Here is a 15352-nt window from a genome sequence, read left to right as displayed (position 1 = left end):
TCATAGCTTGTTGCTCAGAACATGTCATTCCCTGCTTTGAATCCTTCCACAGGCTCATAAGAACAGCCACACTGGGTCAGGCCAGAGGTCCATCTAGCCCAGTATCCTGTCTTCCAACAGTGGCCAAAACTAAGTGCCCCAGAGGGAATGAACAGAACAGGGAATCCTCAAGTGACCCATCCCCTGTCACCCATTCCCAGCTTCTGGCAAACAGAGGCCAGGGACAGCATCCCTGCCCAGCCTGGCTAATAGCCATTGATGATCCTGTTCTCCATTAACTTGTCTAGTTCCATTTTGGAACCCTGTTATAATCTTGGCCTTCACAACATCCTCTGGCAAGGAGTTCCACAGGTTGGCTGTGCATTGTGTGAAGAAATACTTCTTTTTGTTTGTTTTAAACCTGCTGCCTGTTCATTCCCTGTTCTCCAGTTCAACAAACAAAAGCTACTTACCTTCACTTTCAAGGGTTTTGACAGCCTAGCCCCACCCTCCCCATCCACCTTCAAGGTCAGTGCCAACCACTGTCACCCACTGGTTAGATTTTCAAACGTGTCACCTATGTGCTTTCTCCCTTGCTGCCCCTCATGCTTGGGAGATCCCCCCACCCAAAACAGCCACTAAGCTACCAGGCCTGCAAAAAACTTCACCACGGTTAGGCGGCTGGTGTGTAGAGCCCACTGCCTACCGTGCTGACCAGTACTGTCTCATTGTCTCCTTAAACTCCCCCATGTCTCTGTCTCCATCTGTTGTCTCTTGTCTTGCACTTCAGACTGTGAACTCTTTGGGGCATAGCACAACGGGATCCTGGTCTGTAACTGGGGCTCTCTGACGCTACAGGAATATCACTAACAATGGGGCCTTGATTGTGGTTGGGACCTCTAGGCATTCTTGGAACACTGATCCCAGCAGTGTGTGGAATATCCTGAGTAAAAAATATGTGGGGGATGATGCATTGGGTTGGGCCGGTAGAAAACAAGCATCAAGCTTCTGATGAGCTAAATTCTCCTTCACTGTGTAGGATTTGGGTGTTAAGGACTCGGGTCTGGTCTACACGGGAGAGATTTTGGGTTTTGTTTTGGTTTTTTTGTATAAGCTAAGGTAGGAATTTACACCAGCCTAGTTATGTTGCTTGGGAAGGAGTTACTAGCTTCTTGTGGGCTGTATTACTCTGGGCAAATTTCACATGTTAGGTTCAGTGTGAGGGAGCTGACTGGGGTTGGTGGGCTGTGACAGGCTAAATGGTTTTGTGGGCGCTTCTGGCCTTAAATGCTCTGACTCTAAACTGGGAAAAGGTGCTGTTATACCCAAATGAGTGTGTCCATGTGGGGTGGGGTGTTATACTGGTGCGCCTATACCAGTATAACTGGTCAAACTTTCCCGTGTGGACAAGGACTCATGCCTTTTTTTGCTACTGACCTCTGAGCTGCGTGCAAAGATAATCTTTGTCTCGCATTTGAGTGTTGTGTGTAAAGGTTATCAGTTTTGAAAAGACAGCCTAGATTCTGACTGTCACTGTGATTCTTCATTTTAAAATAGATCCTTTCTGCTGTACAGTTTTGTATCATTCTTCTAGTGTCTGACACTGTTTTAAAGATGAGACCACCTCCGTTGCTTGTACGTTGTTCCGGTGGCGCTCTCATGAGAGGTCATGTCAGTGACAAAACTTTGTCAGGCATCATTGCCATTCAGTGGCTTAGGCTGTGAATGAAATGAACTAGAATTGCATGCCTTACTTGCAGCAAAGGATAATAGTCTGCAGGAATGAAAGTGGCACTTAAAGAGTAACTTTACATGTCTGAATAGTTCTTCTTCGAGTGATTGCTCCTATCCATTCCATGTAGGTGTGCGCGCCGTGCGTGCACGGCTCTCCGGAACATTTTTACCCTAGCAACTCCGGCGGGCCGGCTGGCGCCCCCTGGAGTGGCGCCACCATGGCGCCCCTTATATACCTCAGCCGGCCCGTCCGCTCCTCAGTTCCTTCTTCCCGCCCGTGACGGCCAGTTGGAACAGTGGAGTGCTCCCTTACCTCCACAACCCTAGTGTTTCTCCATAGTTCTAGTGTAGATAGTGTTAGTAGTTAGTTGAGTTCTTGTTATAGTTGTAATATATATAGTATAGAGTTAGTAGTTAAGGAATTAGAGGGTTTACCCCTCTTCTTCCGCCCCGGTGCGGGCTTATGCCCGGAGCACCGGGTTTCAAGCCCTGCGCGGCTTGCCAGCGGCCCATGCCGGTTAGCGACCCGCACGACTCTTGTCTCCGCTGCCTCGGGGAGTCGCATCGGCCAGATAAGTGCCCTATTTGCATAGCCTTTAAGCCTCGTACGAGGAAAGAGCGGGACTCTCGGCTGAAGCACTTGCTGATGGAGTCGGCGCTCCAACCCCCGGCGCCAGCTCCAGCGGCACCGAAAACTACCTCGACGAGCAGCGCTCCGGCAGCACCGAGCCGCTCCGGCACCGAGCCGGCACCAAAGACCCGGCACCGCTCCCTCTCCCCGGGGAGGAAGCACAAGGCGCCGAAGACGGCCACCGCGAAACAGCAGCGGAAGCCGTTAGCCCAGCCGCCTCCGACGAAAACGGTGCAGGCTGAGGCAGTGCACGCAAAGTGCACCGGGCCGTTGACTCCGGCGCCGCAAGGCCCGTCGAGTCCGGCTCCGCCCAGCTCCCCGGTGCCCACCGAGGAGGAGCTGAGGATCCCGTCGACGCCGGAGGCGTTCGCGACGGCGAGAGAACTAATCGAGGCGACGGCCCCGTCATATCAGCCGCCGGCACCACCGGTGCGGACATTTAAGTCCCTCGGCAAGCCAGCGATGATGCGCCCTTCATCCCCGGGCGACCGAGGCGACCGCTGCTCCAGAATCCGGACTCGATCCCGGTCCCTCTCGCAGAGACGGTCACCGCCGCACCGCTCCCCATCTCGCCGGAGATCAACATCGCGACGCCACTCAGCGTCGGCACGATCGCAGTCCGGCACCGCTCTCCATCGTGGGGCGGTCGTACTCCAGCGGCGCTCCAGGTCCCGGTCGCGAAGTCACGGCACCGCAGCAGGTCGCGTCCAGGCACTGCGGACGCCGGGACTCGCGCAGCCGTTCAAGCGCCGCAGATCTTGATCAAGGTCGGTTCCGGCACCGCCCGGTCGAGCTCAGCGTCGCGGTCGAGCTCCGCGCGCCGCGCCGCAGGTCGAGCTCAGCGCCGTCGCTCCCCTTCCCGGCACGGAGATCCAGCTCCGGCACGGAGATCTGGCTCCCGGCACCATGCGCAGCGAAGGTCCCGCTCGCCACTGGGCCCCCGAGACGCCCGGCACCGACCTCCGGCACCGGAGGCTCGTCTCACGCCGGCGCTGGACGCCCGCCCAGGCACCGCCACGGCTCCACCCTGGCCTTCAAGGGAACCCTCCGTGGCCTCACCTCAGGGCAGTGCGGTGGACTTCAGAGCCGGTTCCATTCCGCCGGATCATGGACCCCAGTATTGGGGACATTGGGTACCCTGGGCGCAATATGAGCAGGGGCCTCCCCTGCCACCCAGGCAGCCGGGCTCGGCACCGTCGGTACCGGTGGCCACCGTCAGTAGAGCCCCCCCGTCTCCACCGACGCAAGCCGCCGCCCACGGCCCATCTTTAGGGCAGGACTCACTGCCACCAGATCGCCAGGCGGTGGAGCACCAACAGGAGGAGGTGCTGCCGGGCCACTCCTCGTCGTCCTCTCCCGATGAGGCGGTAGCAGGGGCCTCGCCATCAGGGCCCCCGCCTATTGACCTCAGGGCACACCAGGACCTTCTCAGAAGGGTGGCAAAAGCCATTAATTTGCCCATCGAGGAGGTCCAAGAGGTCGAGGACCCTATTACGGATGTTGTGGGAGATGAGGCCCCCGTCAGAGTGGCGCTCCCGTTTATCCGCACCATCCAAAAGAACAATGCCACTATCTGGCAGTCGCCTTCCTCCGTTGCCCCCACGGCGCGCGGCGTTATGTACACCCCACCCCAGACTCGCTGGTGGTCCAGTCAGTCAATGACCGCGAGCGTCACGGACAACCTGCCGCTGCGCCGAAGTCCAAGGACGCCCGGCGCATGGACTTATTAGGGCGTAAAATCTATTCGGCGGGAGGCCTCCAACTCCGCATCGCCAACCAGATGGCCCTGTTATCTAGATATGCATTTAATATCTTGGGGTGCCTCGCAAAATTCACGGAGCTGACCCCTCAGGACTCCCGCCCCGAATTCTCGGCGCTGCTGGAAGAGGGCAAGTTGACCTCCAGAACCCTGATTAAAGCGGCCGTGGACGCAGCGGACTCAGGGGCTCGAACGGTAGCATCCGGGGTGACGATGCGCCGCATTGCGTGGCTACAGTCTTCCACCCTCCCGCCTGAAGTCCAGTACACCCTCCAGGACCTCCCGTTTGACACGCAGGGACTGTTTTCTGAGAAAACGGATGCCAGAATCCAGTCCCTAAAGGATGGGAGGGTTGCGATACGGACGCTGGGCATGCACACGCCGGCCACGCAGAGGCGTTCGTTCCGTCAGCAGCCCTACCGACCCTTCAACCAGGCCAGGGCTCGGCCGTTTAACAATCGCCGAACGGCCCCCTTCCGCCGTAGACCGTCGGGGGGACGGCGCAACCAGGCGCAGAGCTCGTCCAAGGCCCCGCAAGCTCAAAAGCCGGCCTTTTGACGGGACGCCCGAGGACGGCCCATCACTCCCCCCCCAGGATCCATCCCTTTTGTTTTCCAGTCGCCTTGCCCGCTTCCTTCCGGCGTGGTCTGCTATAACATCGGACAGCTGGGTCCTCAGCACCATCCAGCATGGCTACCGCCTACAGTTTATTTCGCCCCCCCTCTCCCACCCACCTTCCCCGTCCCTCTTCAGGGACCCCTCTCACGAGCAAGTCCTCACACAGGAGGTGCAGTCTCTGTTGAGCGTGGGTGCCATCGAGAGGTGCCTCCCTGCAGGCGGGGCAGGGATTCTACTCAGATATTTCCTCATCCCCAAGGCGAAAGGAGGTCTTCGTCCCATCTTAGACCTCCGGGAGCTGAACAGATACCTCTGCAAGCTCAAGTTTCGGATGGTAACCTTGGGGACCATTATCCCTTCCTTGGATCCGGGAGACTGGTTTGCCGCCCTCGACATGAAGGATGCTTACTTTCATGTGGCGATTTACCCCCCCCACAGACGCTTCCTGCGCTTCACGGTCAACGAGACCCACTGCCAGTTTGCGGTGTTACCCTTCGGCCTCTCCACTGCCCCAAGGGTGTTCACCAAGTGCATGGCGGTCGTAGCCGCAGCTCTCCGTCGTCGCAGAATCCACGTATACCCATATCTCGACGACTGGCTGATCCGTGGACGCTCTCAAGAGCTGGTGACAGCTCAGGTGTCAGAGATACTGCACCTGTTCCGGTCTCTCGGCCTCCTCGTCAACACCGAGAAGTCCCAATTACTTCCGGCACAGCGCTTGGAGTTCATAGGAGCGGTCCTCGACTCCAACCTCGCCAGGGCCTGCCTCCCTCGTTCTCGGCACGAGACGATGGTCTCACTCATCCAGGCCCTACAAGCCTTCCCTTCCACGACGGTCCGGTCCTGCCTCCGCCTGCTGGGGCACATGGCCGCGTGCACCTTTGTGACGCGAGCGAGGCTGAGGCCCGTCCGTTCCAGATGTGGCTGACGTCGGTGTACCGCCCCCACCGCGACCCTATAGATATGGTGGTCACGGTCTCAGACCCCACTCTCCAGACGCTCACCTGGTGGCTGCATCCGGAGGTGGTCTGCGCCGGGGTTCCGTTCCGCCCCCCTCGCCCGTCGGTCACCCTGACCACAGACGCTTCGGCGCTTGGATGGGGGGCTCACATGGGAGACCTGCACACTCAGGGTCTCTGGTCGGCCCAGGAGCTCTCCCTACACATCAACGTACGGGAGTTGAGAGCGATCCGCTTGGCTTGTCTCGCCTTTCTTGCACACCTCCGGGACCGCTGCGTCGCGGTATACACAGACAACACGGCGGCCATGTTCTATCTGAACAAACAGGGCGGGGCCCGATCCTCCCCGCTGTGCAAGGAGGCGATGCTCCTATGGGACCTGTGCGTGACCCACTCGATTCGCCTCGAAGCGTTCTTTCTACCAGGAGTGCAGAACACGCTGGCAGACCGGCTGAGCAGGTCCTTCGCCTCCCACGAGTGGTCCCTTCGCCCCGATGTGGCTCACACCATCTTCCAAAGGTGGGGATTTCCCCAAATAGACCTGTTTGCCTCCAGGACCAACAGGAAGTGCCACAGGTTCTGTTCGTACCAGGGTCGGGCTCCGGACTCCATCTCCGATGCGTTCCTCATGCCCTGGACGGGTCCCTTCTATCTGGCGTTCCCTCCGTTCCGCTGGTCCACGAGTACTACTCAAGCTGCGGAGGGACAAGGCCCGCGTCATACTCGTCGCTCCGGCCTGGCCGAGGCAGCACTGGTATACCCTGCTCCTCGAGCTCTCGATTCGGGATCCCATTCCCCTACCGTTATGGCCGGACCTCATCTCTCAGGACCTCGGCAGGCTTTGTCACCCGAACCTGCAGTCGCTGCATCTTACAGCCTGGTTCCTGAGTGGTTGACCGACGCAGAGAGGAGTTGTTCCGCGGCGGTGCGGCAAGTTCTGCTTGAAAGCAGAAAACCCTCCACACGCTCTACCTACCTCGCGAAGTGGAAGCGCTTTGCCCTTTGGTGCGATCAGCGAGGTCTTAACCCATTCTCGACCCCTATCCAGACGGTCCTCGACTACCTCTGGTACCTGAAAGGCCAAGGTCTCGCGATCTCGTCCCTGAGGGTACACCTGGCGGCACTGTCGGCCTTTCGGCCCGCTGTAAATGGTCGCTCCGTGTTTTCCAACCCCATGGTTGCCCGCTTCCTCAAGGGGTTAGACCGCCTCTACCTTCAAGTGCGTCCGCCTGCTCCAACGTGGGATCTGAACCTGGTTCTCACACAGCTGATGCGCCCACCCTTCGAGCCCTTGGCCACGTGCTCTCTGCTCCATCTCACCTGGAAGACGGCCTTCCTCGTGGCAATCACATCCGCCAGACGAGTCTCCGAACTCCGCGCCCTGACAGCAGGTCCCCCATATACCGTCTTCCACGGGGACAAAGTGCAGCTTCGGCCACATCTGGCCTTCCTCCCAAAGGTGGTGTCGGCCTTTCACCTTAATCAGGAGATCTTCCGGTCTTCTTTCCAAAGCCGCACGCCTCACCTCGTGAACAGCAGCTCCACACCCTGGACGTCCGTAGGGCCCTCGCCTTTTACATCGACCGGACTAAGTCCTTCCGGCGTTCCTCCCAGCTCTTTGTCGCAATTGCGGAGCGCATGAAAGGCGAGCCTGTTTCCTCTCAACGGATTTCGTCCTGGGTGACATCCTGCATAAGGGCGTGCTACGAGCTTGCTCGCGTCCCCCCGTGCCGACTCACCGCACACTCGACGAGGGCGCACGCCTCGTCAGCCGCCTTCCTGGCCCACGTTCCCATCCAGGACATCTGTAGAGCGGCCACCTGGTCTTCCGTCCACACCTTCGCTTCCCATTATGCGTTGGTACAGCAGTCCCGAGACGACGCAGCCTTCGGCTCTGCGGTGCTACACTCCGCCACGTCTCATTCCGACCCCACCGCCTAGGTAAGGCTTGGGAATCACCTACATGGAATGCATAGGAGCAATCACTCGAAGAAGAAAAGGCGGTTACTCACCTGTAGTAACTGGTGTTCTTCGAGATGTGTTGCTCCTATCCATTCCAGACCCGCCCTCCTTCCCCACTGTCGGAATAGCCGGCAAGAAGGAACTGAGGAGCGGACGGGCCGGCTGAGGTATATAAGGGGCGCCATGGCGGCGCCACTCCAGGGGGCGCCAGCCGGCCCGCCGGAGTTGCTAGGGTAAAAATGTTCCGGAGAGCCGTGCACGCGCGGCGCGCACACACCTACATGGAATGGATAGGAGCAACACATCTCGAAGAACACCAGTTACTACAGGTGAGTAACCGTCTTTTCCTGGGAATTCGAGGGACCCCCTCAGTGTATAAGTGTGAAAAGCGTGGATAAAGATATTCCATGAAAAACGCAGAACTGCTAGCTCTGTGGTTCCTAGTACAGCAATCAGGATCTGCTGGTTGGCAGGAAAGCACTGTAGATTCCTATATAACCAGAATCCACCGGGTTGTGACTCCCAGTAGCAGAGCTACATTACACTAGCTTCTTCCAAATAAACAAACTTGGCATTTTGAATGGAAAATGATCAAGCCACCAGCAGGCAGAGAGTTTGGCCACCTCCAAAACTGCTTTTAAAACCACTTTTTATTTGTACAGTGCGTACACACGCTTGTATTTCACTAAAATTGTTCGTAGCCTCTCTCATGCAGCAGCTATAGCAACATGAACTTACACAACATGGCATCTGCAAACTTCAAGGGGACATCAACTTAAAATCATTAATACTGTTACAAGTAACAGTGAAAAAGACTACAACAGAAGGAAATTAGAGGAAGATTATAGGATCTTTTCTTTATTTATTTACACTGGGCGTTTGACATCCCTTCGTGTAGGCGTTTTCACTCTGGGTCTTTCACACGGCAACAGGGACAGAAACATTTAACAGAAATTAGGAGTGTGTGATCATGGAAACTAGCAGGTTAACTAATGGGCAGTTGTAAGAGCTGACGCTAGCCTTAACTCTCACTTTAGAAACTGACTCAATTGCAAGCTGGAGGCAGCCCTTAAACCTCCCCTGTGTGGGTATAAAGTTCTGTCTAGGGGCCCTGACGCTCTGCTGACTGACAAACTCCGCTTCAGACCGTCACAACACTAATTTAAGAAGAAAATAGCTGGGTAGCTAATATTCATGTCCCAGGGCAGCTGAACTTTTTATGAGCCTCATTTCAAGGAGTTTATAATTCTGATGAAGATGTCAAAAGAGCTCATTTGTCGCATCAGGACAGTGACACTGTCGGAATAAAGGTCGCACAGTGCCGAGGAGTCTGCGACATGTGAACGGCTCTTGTGCTGATTCTCTGTATCTGACTCTAGCTCCATTTCCCTTCTCTCTCCTTGCAAACAGGCTCTGGAATGGGATGCAGAGTCACAGCGCCTGATGTCTTCCCAGCCTGAACGAACATCTGTGCAAACAGCAGAGATTTCGATGTGGACCCTAGTGGCTGCCATCCAAGCTGTGGAGAGGAAGGTGGATTCGTTTGCTACACGGTTGCTGAGTCTGGAGGGGAGAACTGGGATGGCTGAGAAGAAAATATTCGAGTGTGAGAAAACAGAGTTGGAGTTTGGAAACCAGCTGGAGAGTAAGTGGACTGTGCTGGGAACTCTGATCCAGGAGTACGGGCTGCTGCAGAGGAGGCTGGAGAACATGGAGAACATGCTGAAGAACAGGAACTTCTGGATCCTGAGGCTTCCTCCTGGTATTAATGGAGAAGTCCCCAAGGTAATCGTACCGCGGTTAATACAGGAAGTAAAGGCTGAGCCTGTATTGGGTAACAAAGGGATTTTTCTAGGGCTGTCAAACAGTTTAAAAAATAATAATAATTGTGATTAATTGCAGTTTTAATCGCACTGTTAAACAATAATAGAATACCACTTATTTCAATATTTTTGGATGTTTTCTACATTTTCAAATATATTGATTTCAGTTGCAAAACAATACAGAATGTACAGTGCTCACTTGATATTTTGAATTACATATATTTGCACTATAAAAAGATCAAGAAAAATAGTATTTCAATTCACCTCATACAAGTACTGTAGAGCAGTCTATCGTGAAAGTGCAACTTACAAATGTAGAATTTCTTTGTTTTACATAACTGCCCTCAAAAACAAAACAATGTAAAACTTTTGAGCCTACAAGTCTACTCAGTCCTACTTCTTGTTCAACCAGTAGCTAACCTGGTTTATTTACATTTATGGGAGATAATGCTGCCTGCTTATTATTTACAGTGTCATCTGAAAGTGAGAACAGGCATTCGCATGGCACTTTTGTAGCTGGCATTTGCATGGAATTTATGTGCCAGATGCGCTAAATCTTTGTATGCCCCTTCGTGCTTCAGCCACCATTCCAGAGGACATGCTTCCATGCTGATGAAGCTTGTTAAGAACATGTGTTAATTAAATTTGTGACTGAACTCCTTGGGGGAGAATTGTATGTCTCCTGCTGTGTGGTTTTACCCACATTCTACCATATATTTTGTGGCAGTCTCAGATGACGACCCAGCACATGTTGTTTGATTTAAGAACACTTTCACTGCAGATTTGGCAAAATGCAAAGAAAGTACCAATGTGAGATTTCTAAAGATAGCTACAGCACTAGGCCCGAGGTTTAAAAATCTGAAGTGCCTTCCAAAATCTGAGCGGGACGAGATGTGGAACATGCTGTCAGAAGTCTTAAAAGAGCAACCCTCCAATTCAGAAACTACAGAACCTGAACTACCTTCTGCTGGTGGCATCTGACTCAGATGATGAAAATGAACGTGCATCAGTCCACACTGCTTGGGATTATTATCGAGCAGAACCTGTCATCAGTATGGAAGCATGTCCTCTGGAATGGTGGCTGAAGCATGAAGGGGCATACGAATGTTTAGCATATCTGGCACGTAAATTCCATGCAAATGCCGGCTACAAAAGTGCCACGCAAATGCCTGTTCTCACTTTCAGGTGACATTGTAAATAAGTGAGCAGCATTATCTCCCGTAAACGTAAACACATTTGTTAGTCTTAGTGATTGGCTGAACAAGAAGTAGGACCGAGTGGACTTGTGGGCGCTAAAGTTTTACATTGTTTTGTTTTTGAGTGCAGTTATGTAAAAAAATAATTCTACTTCTGTAAGTTGCACTTTCACGATAAAGTGATTGCACTACAGTACCTATACGAGGTGAATTGAAAAATACTATCTTTTCTTTCTTTTTTACAGTGCAAATATTTGTAATAAAATATAAAGTGAGCACTCTACACTTTGTATTCTGTGTTGTAATTCAAATCAATGTATTTGAAAATGTAGAAAAACATCCACAAATATATAATAAATTTCAATTGTTGTTCTATTCTTGTTTAACAGTATGATTAAAACTGTGATTACTTGAGATTAATTTTTTTTAATCAAGTTAATTTTTGAGTTAATCACTTGAGTTAACTGTGATTAATTGATAGTCTTAGATTTTTCATATCTCTAATCCAGAGGCTCTTTAATTCCCCATTGCAAAATGGTTTGAATAGAGGCAGTGCCTTGATTAGCCACTAGCGTTAGCTAGTCACATTAGTCTGAAGGGCTCATTGGATGGTTGCCTAGAAATCGTCCCTGTACTGTCCATCTGGGGCTCATATCGGGAGAATCCCCACTCCCTCTGCAGCCCTCTTGTGCTGGCTGTTGGGGTGAGTTTATCCTCTCTTGGGAGCAGAGGGTCCTTTGTTCTTGAGCATGCAGGTAGCACCCCAACCTCCAGGCCAGCCAAAGAATCCCTCACGCCCCCTCCTGTGCCAGGAGCTATGCTGCTCCGAGGGAAGGGTAAGTTACTAAGATCAGCTGTTGGTAGTGTGCTGGTAGCAGTGCCTCAGGCCATAGTTGTTCCTCCAGGAGACTGTCTGCTCTGCCCACACTCCCTCCCCAACCTAGGATCCAGTCCCCCCCAGTGACCCTGCCTGAGCGTCTAGCTCTCGTAGCTTTGAAAGACGTTGAACCGGGTATGTCCGGACTTATTTTCCCTCGTTCCCTGTACTGAGGCCTGTCTGTACAGCCAGAGGCAGATGCTTTGTTTTTTGTAGTTTATCTCTGAACTGTGATCCCCTAAAGGGTCTCTAGAAGACTTCGGGATAGCTCAGTGGTTTGAGCATTAGCCTGCTAAACCCAGGGTTATGAGTTCAATCCTTGAGGGGGCCATTTAGGGATCTGGGGCAAAAATCTGTCTGGGGATTGGTCCTGCTTTGAGCAGGGGGTTGGACTAGATACCTCCTGAGGTCCCTTCCAACCCAGATATTCTATGGTGTCTCTCTATGATCTCATTCTATGACATACAGAGACTAACTTCTCAAATAAAGATACGTCAAAAGGTGCCCGGTGTTCCGCTGCTCAGACCTGCGGGAGTCCTTCCTCAGCCAAAGCTAGGGGAATTATTTTTTAATGAACACTAACAGTGAGTCCCTTTTCCTTACCATCCTGACACTGATGATGTTGTCTCTGGCTTCTCCTCCTTTCATAATTCATTCCCAAGCTAAATAATCCCTCTTCCACTCCCAGTGTTACGATTTGGATTGTTGTGATTTACAGCAGGGTGTCCAGATTCTCGTATTAGCGCCCATTGTGTAATGTCCGAGTGCAGTGTGCAGATGTCGTAGAAAAAGCGTTTCCAACATGCTTTTCATAACTCAAAACTCAGCACCTTATTGTGCTGTAAAGCAGCTTTAACAGTCTGGAGTGCAATTGGAGATGAATTGGTTACTTTCCACAAAACAAGGCATACTTTTCCACTGCCTTGGAGTAACTCAATGGTGTTACTCTAGATTCACACCAGTGCAAAAGATCTGAATCTGGCCCTGTATCTTTCCGACCATAAACTTTAAAATATCTAATAAAAATGCTTGTTAAAGGGGAAGAAATATTGCTTCATGTTTGGTGCAGCTGGAATCTTATAGAGAGATGGTATTAAATGGGACCCTTCTGGCTTTTGTTAGTCTCACTGTAACTCAGCTTTCATTCTGTGGCATCGCGATACAAACCATATTCCTTTGCTTCTCACCAGGGCCGGCTCTAACATTTATGCCACCCCAAGCAAACAAAAAGCGCGCCCCCCCGCGAGCGCCGCCGAACCCCTCCCCGAGCGTCGCACTGCCCAAGTCCCGCCCCCAAGCGCCATGCCACCTAAGCCCCCACCCTCCCGAGCACCGCACTGTGCTGCCCAAGTCCCGCCCCCAGCGTCGCATCACGCCGCCTAAGCCCCCGCCCCTCCCGAGCACTGCACCACGCCACCCAAGTCCCCACCCCGAGCGCCATGTTGCCCAAGTCCCTGCCCCCCCGAGTGTCGCGTCGCGCCGCCCAAGTCCCGCCCCCTCCCCCCCAGCGCTGCCCGGCCAAAGCAAAAAAACCAAAAATAAACCCCAAGCGCCGCCCTGTCCCAAGGTGCCGCCCCAAGCACATGCTTGGTAGGCTGGGGTCTGGAGCGGGCCCTGCTTCTCCCCATCAGTGAATTCTATCCCCCTTTGTTTTCATTTGTTGCATCGTTTTACTATTGTTCTTTCAAATATAATGAACATTAAATTGTAACATAAAGTGTATTTAAAAAATGCCCATTTCTGCATTAAATCTAGTTGTCTTTTTTAGGCACTCCCTATCTATTTTATATATTAGTGACACAAGTGTAAGAGATGTGAGTTAAAGCAAAGTGCTAAGTGAACGTTTGATGTCAGGTGCCGGTGATGTTTGAGGACAGCGCTGTCTTCTCTCAGGAGGAGTGGGAGAACTTAGAAGACTGGCAGAAGGAGCTGTACAAGAATGTGATGAAGGGGAATTATGAATATATGATCTCACTGGGTAAGGAACGTTTTTCACGTATTGATTAGAAAATGCATGACTTCTGGAGTGTTGGCTGGACTCCACCAGCTGAGGGGTGTTCTCGAACTCCTGTGAGTTCTGGGGCTGTGCACGCCTGCCTGCCTGCAGTTTTGTCATGGCAGAAAGCCGATGCATAGCGTGGTGGCGGTGGTCAGTGTTTGGTGCTCTGAAGACATGAATAGCAGTTGTCTTTACTCATAGGCTCAGCCCTTGTATGTGGAAAACCCTTTGTATTCTGTGGGCCTGATTTTGATCTTGTGCTGACTTGAACACACGTATAACTCCTGTTGGCATCGATGCACTCACTCACCTGTAACTTACATGTGTGCATGAGAGATGCGAATCGGATGCTGTGTGTGGTGTGGTAAATTCAGCTGTATAAAAGGTGTGTCATAGAGAAGCAGTGCAAGTAACTGATGTCCCTGCATAAGGGAATGATGATGGTGGGGCTAAACTCAGAGCTGGAACTTGAGACTTTGGTTCTGGTCCCAGCTGTGCCACTGACCCTGTGTGACCTTGGGCATGTCACTTGCTCTCTTCCCTCCTTCGTGCAATGCAGTGGCAATACTCCTCTGGCTTCCGGGTGCCTGAGATTCATCCGCTCTTTGTGAAGTGCTTCGACATCCCGCATAGGAGGTGCTACGCGGGGGTTGTTACAGATTGCCTCCAGGGATAGAAGGGGATTGATTTAAAACAAGTCACAGTTCTTTGCTATAAGTTATCTGTTCATTAATAGCCACTATGTCCTCTTCCATAAACAGACTATGCAATTTCCAAACCTGACATCCTGTCCCGAACTGAGCGAGGAGAAGAGCCGTGTGTGAGGGGTCAGCGGGAGTCGGAGGAAAGAGAAACCACTGCAGATCCCAGCACAGGTGAGGATTGGCTGAAATTGACTCAAACAGCAGGTGAAGCGAGCAGCTGTAACTTCAACAAGCCTCCATCTGCCATTGGAGCTGCTTGCTTAAGAAAACTACTGATTTTTTTTTTTAAATGTCAGATTTTGTCTCTACCAATCAAAACTATTTCTGGCTCTAGTCCCTCCTCGCTGAGTGTGCGGACCAGTCAGTGCACTTAACCACTTGGTTTGTTTCCTCTAGATGGTCTTTAGCAAGGCAGGTTTCTGCTCAGTGACTGCCGGCCCCAGAGACGCAGGTTTTGGGGCTTGGGCTCATTTGGAAAGGTTTATGGAACGATTTTCCAAAGGAGCGAGGGCTGCGTTAGCACTAGGACTTGGCTCGGCTGCGTGTGTGGCAAGTCTTTGCTGCCCAGCTACACCCGGGAGGCACAAGCTGTTTATTTCCTGTCGGGCAGGGATTGGTAGAAACCCCTCACTGAGTTCTCTTTTCAATGAACAGCGGCTGCGATTCCTACCCTCGAACTCTCCGCTCAGATTAAACAAGAGCAAGAGCCAGTTGCCGAGGAGCAGCAGGATGCAGAAGAAAGAGAAGCCCCTACAGAGCCCATGGCAGGTGTGTGATAGGCCCAGGCGTCTCGGAATCCTGGCAGTCTAGTTTATAAGCAGGAGCGCAAACAAAAGCGTTCGACTTGTAAAGCTCTCCTGTAGCCCAGCGTGAGCAGCAGGATCTCTGTGAGAGGCCTCAGTCGCAGCAGGAAGCCGAATGCTGCATACCCCACAGGACCGTTTACCCCTTTGAACATTCAGCCGGGACACGTTAGCAGGGCTGCTTTGGGGGCGGGAGTGACACCACCTGTGGGACTTGGCTGTGCTGATAACCCCCTGGGGCGCCCAGATGCTGTCCCGAAGGGGAGCATGGTAGAAATGCATGGATAGATTGACTGGAAGGGATCAGG

At 52.7% G+C, this 15352-nt stretch overlaps 1 protein-coding gene across 1 annotated transcript in view; it reads left to right on the top strand.

The window, feature by feature from the left end:
• LOC120392697 overlaps positions 1 to 15352 on the top strand; it is a 40345-nt gene that overhangs the window by 21166 nt on the left and 3827 nt on the right. The window contains exons 11-14 of the mRNA XM_039517433.1: positions 9053 to 9427; positions 13393 to 13516; positions 14299 to 14412; positions 14896 to 15009. Of these exons, the coding sequence (XP_039373367.1) occupies positions 9053 to 9427; positions 13393 to 13516; positions 14299 to 14412; positions 14896 to 15009 (727 nt within the window). The remainder of the gene's footprint in view (positions 1 to 9052; positions 9428 to 13392; positions 13517 to 14298; positions 14413 to 14895; positions 15010 to 15352) is intronic.

This window comes from Mauremys reevesii, unplaced genomic scaffold (genome assembly GCF_016161935.1).
Source record: "Mauremys reevesii isolate NIE-2019 unplaced genomic scaffold, ASM1616193v1 Contig11, whole genome shotgun sequence".
NCBI classification, from domain to species: domain Eukaryota; kingdom Metazoa; phylum Chordata; order Testudines; family Geoemydidae; genus Mauremys; species Mauremys reevesii.
Note: the sequence above shows the minus strand (reverse complement) of the source record. Positions and strands in the feature narration are given on the sequence as shown.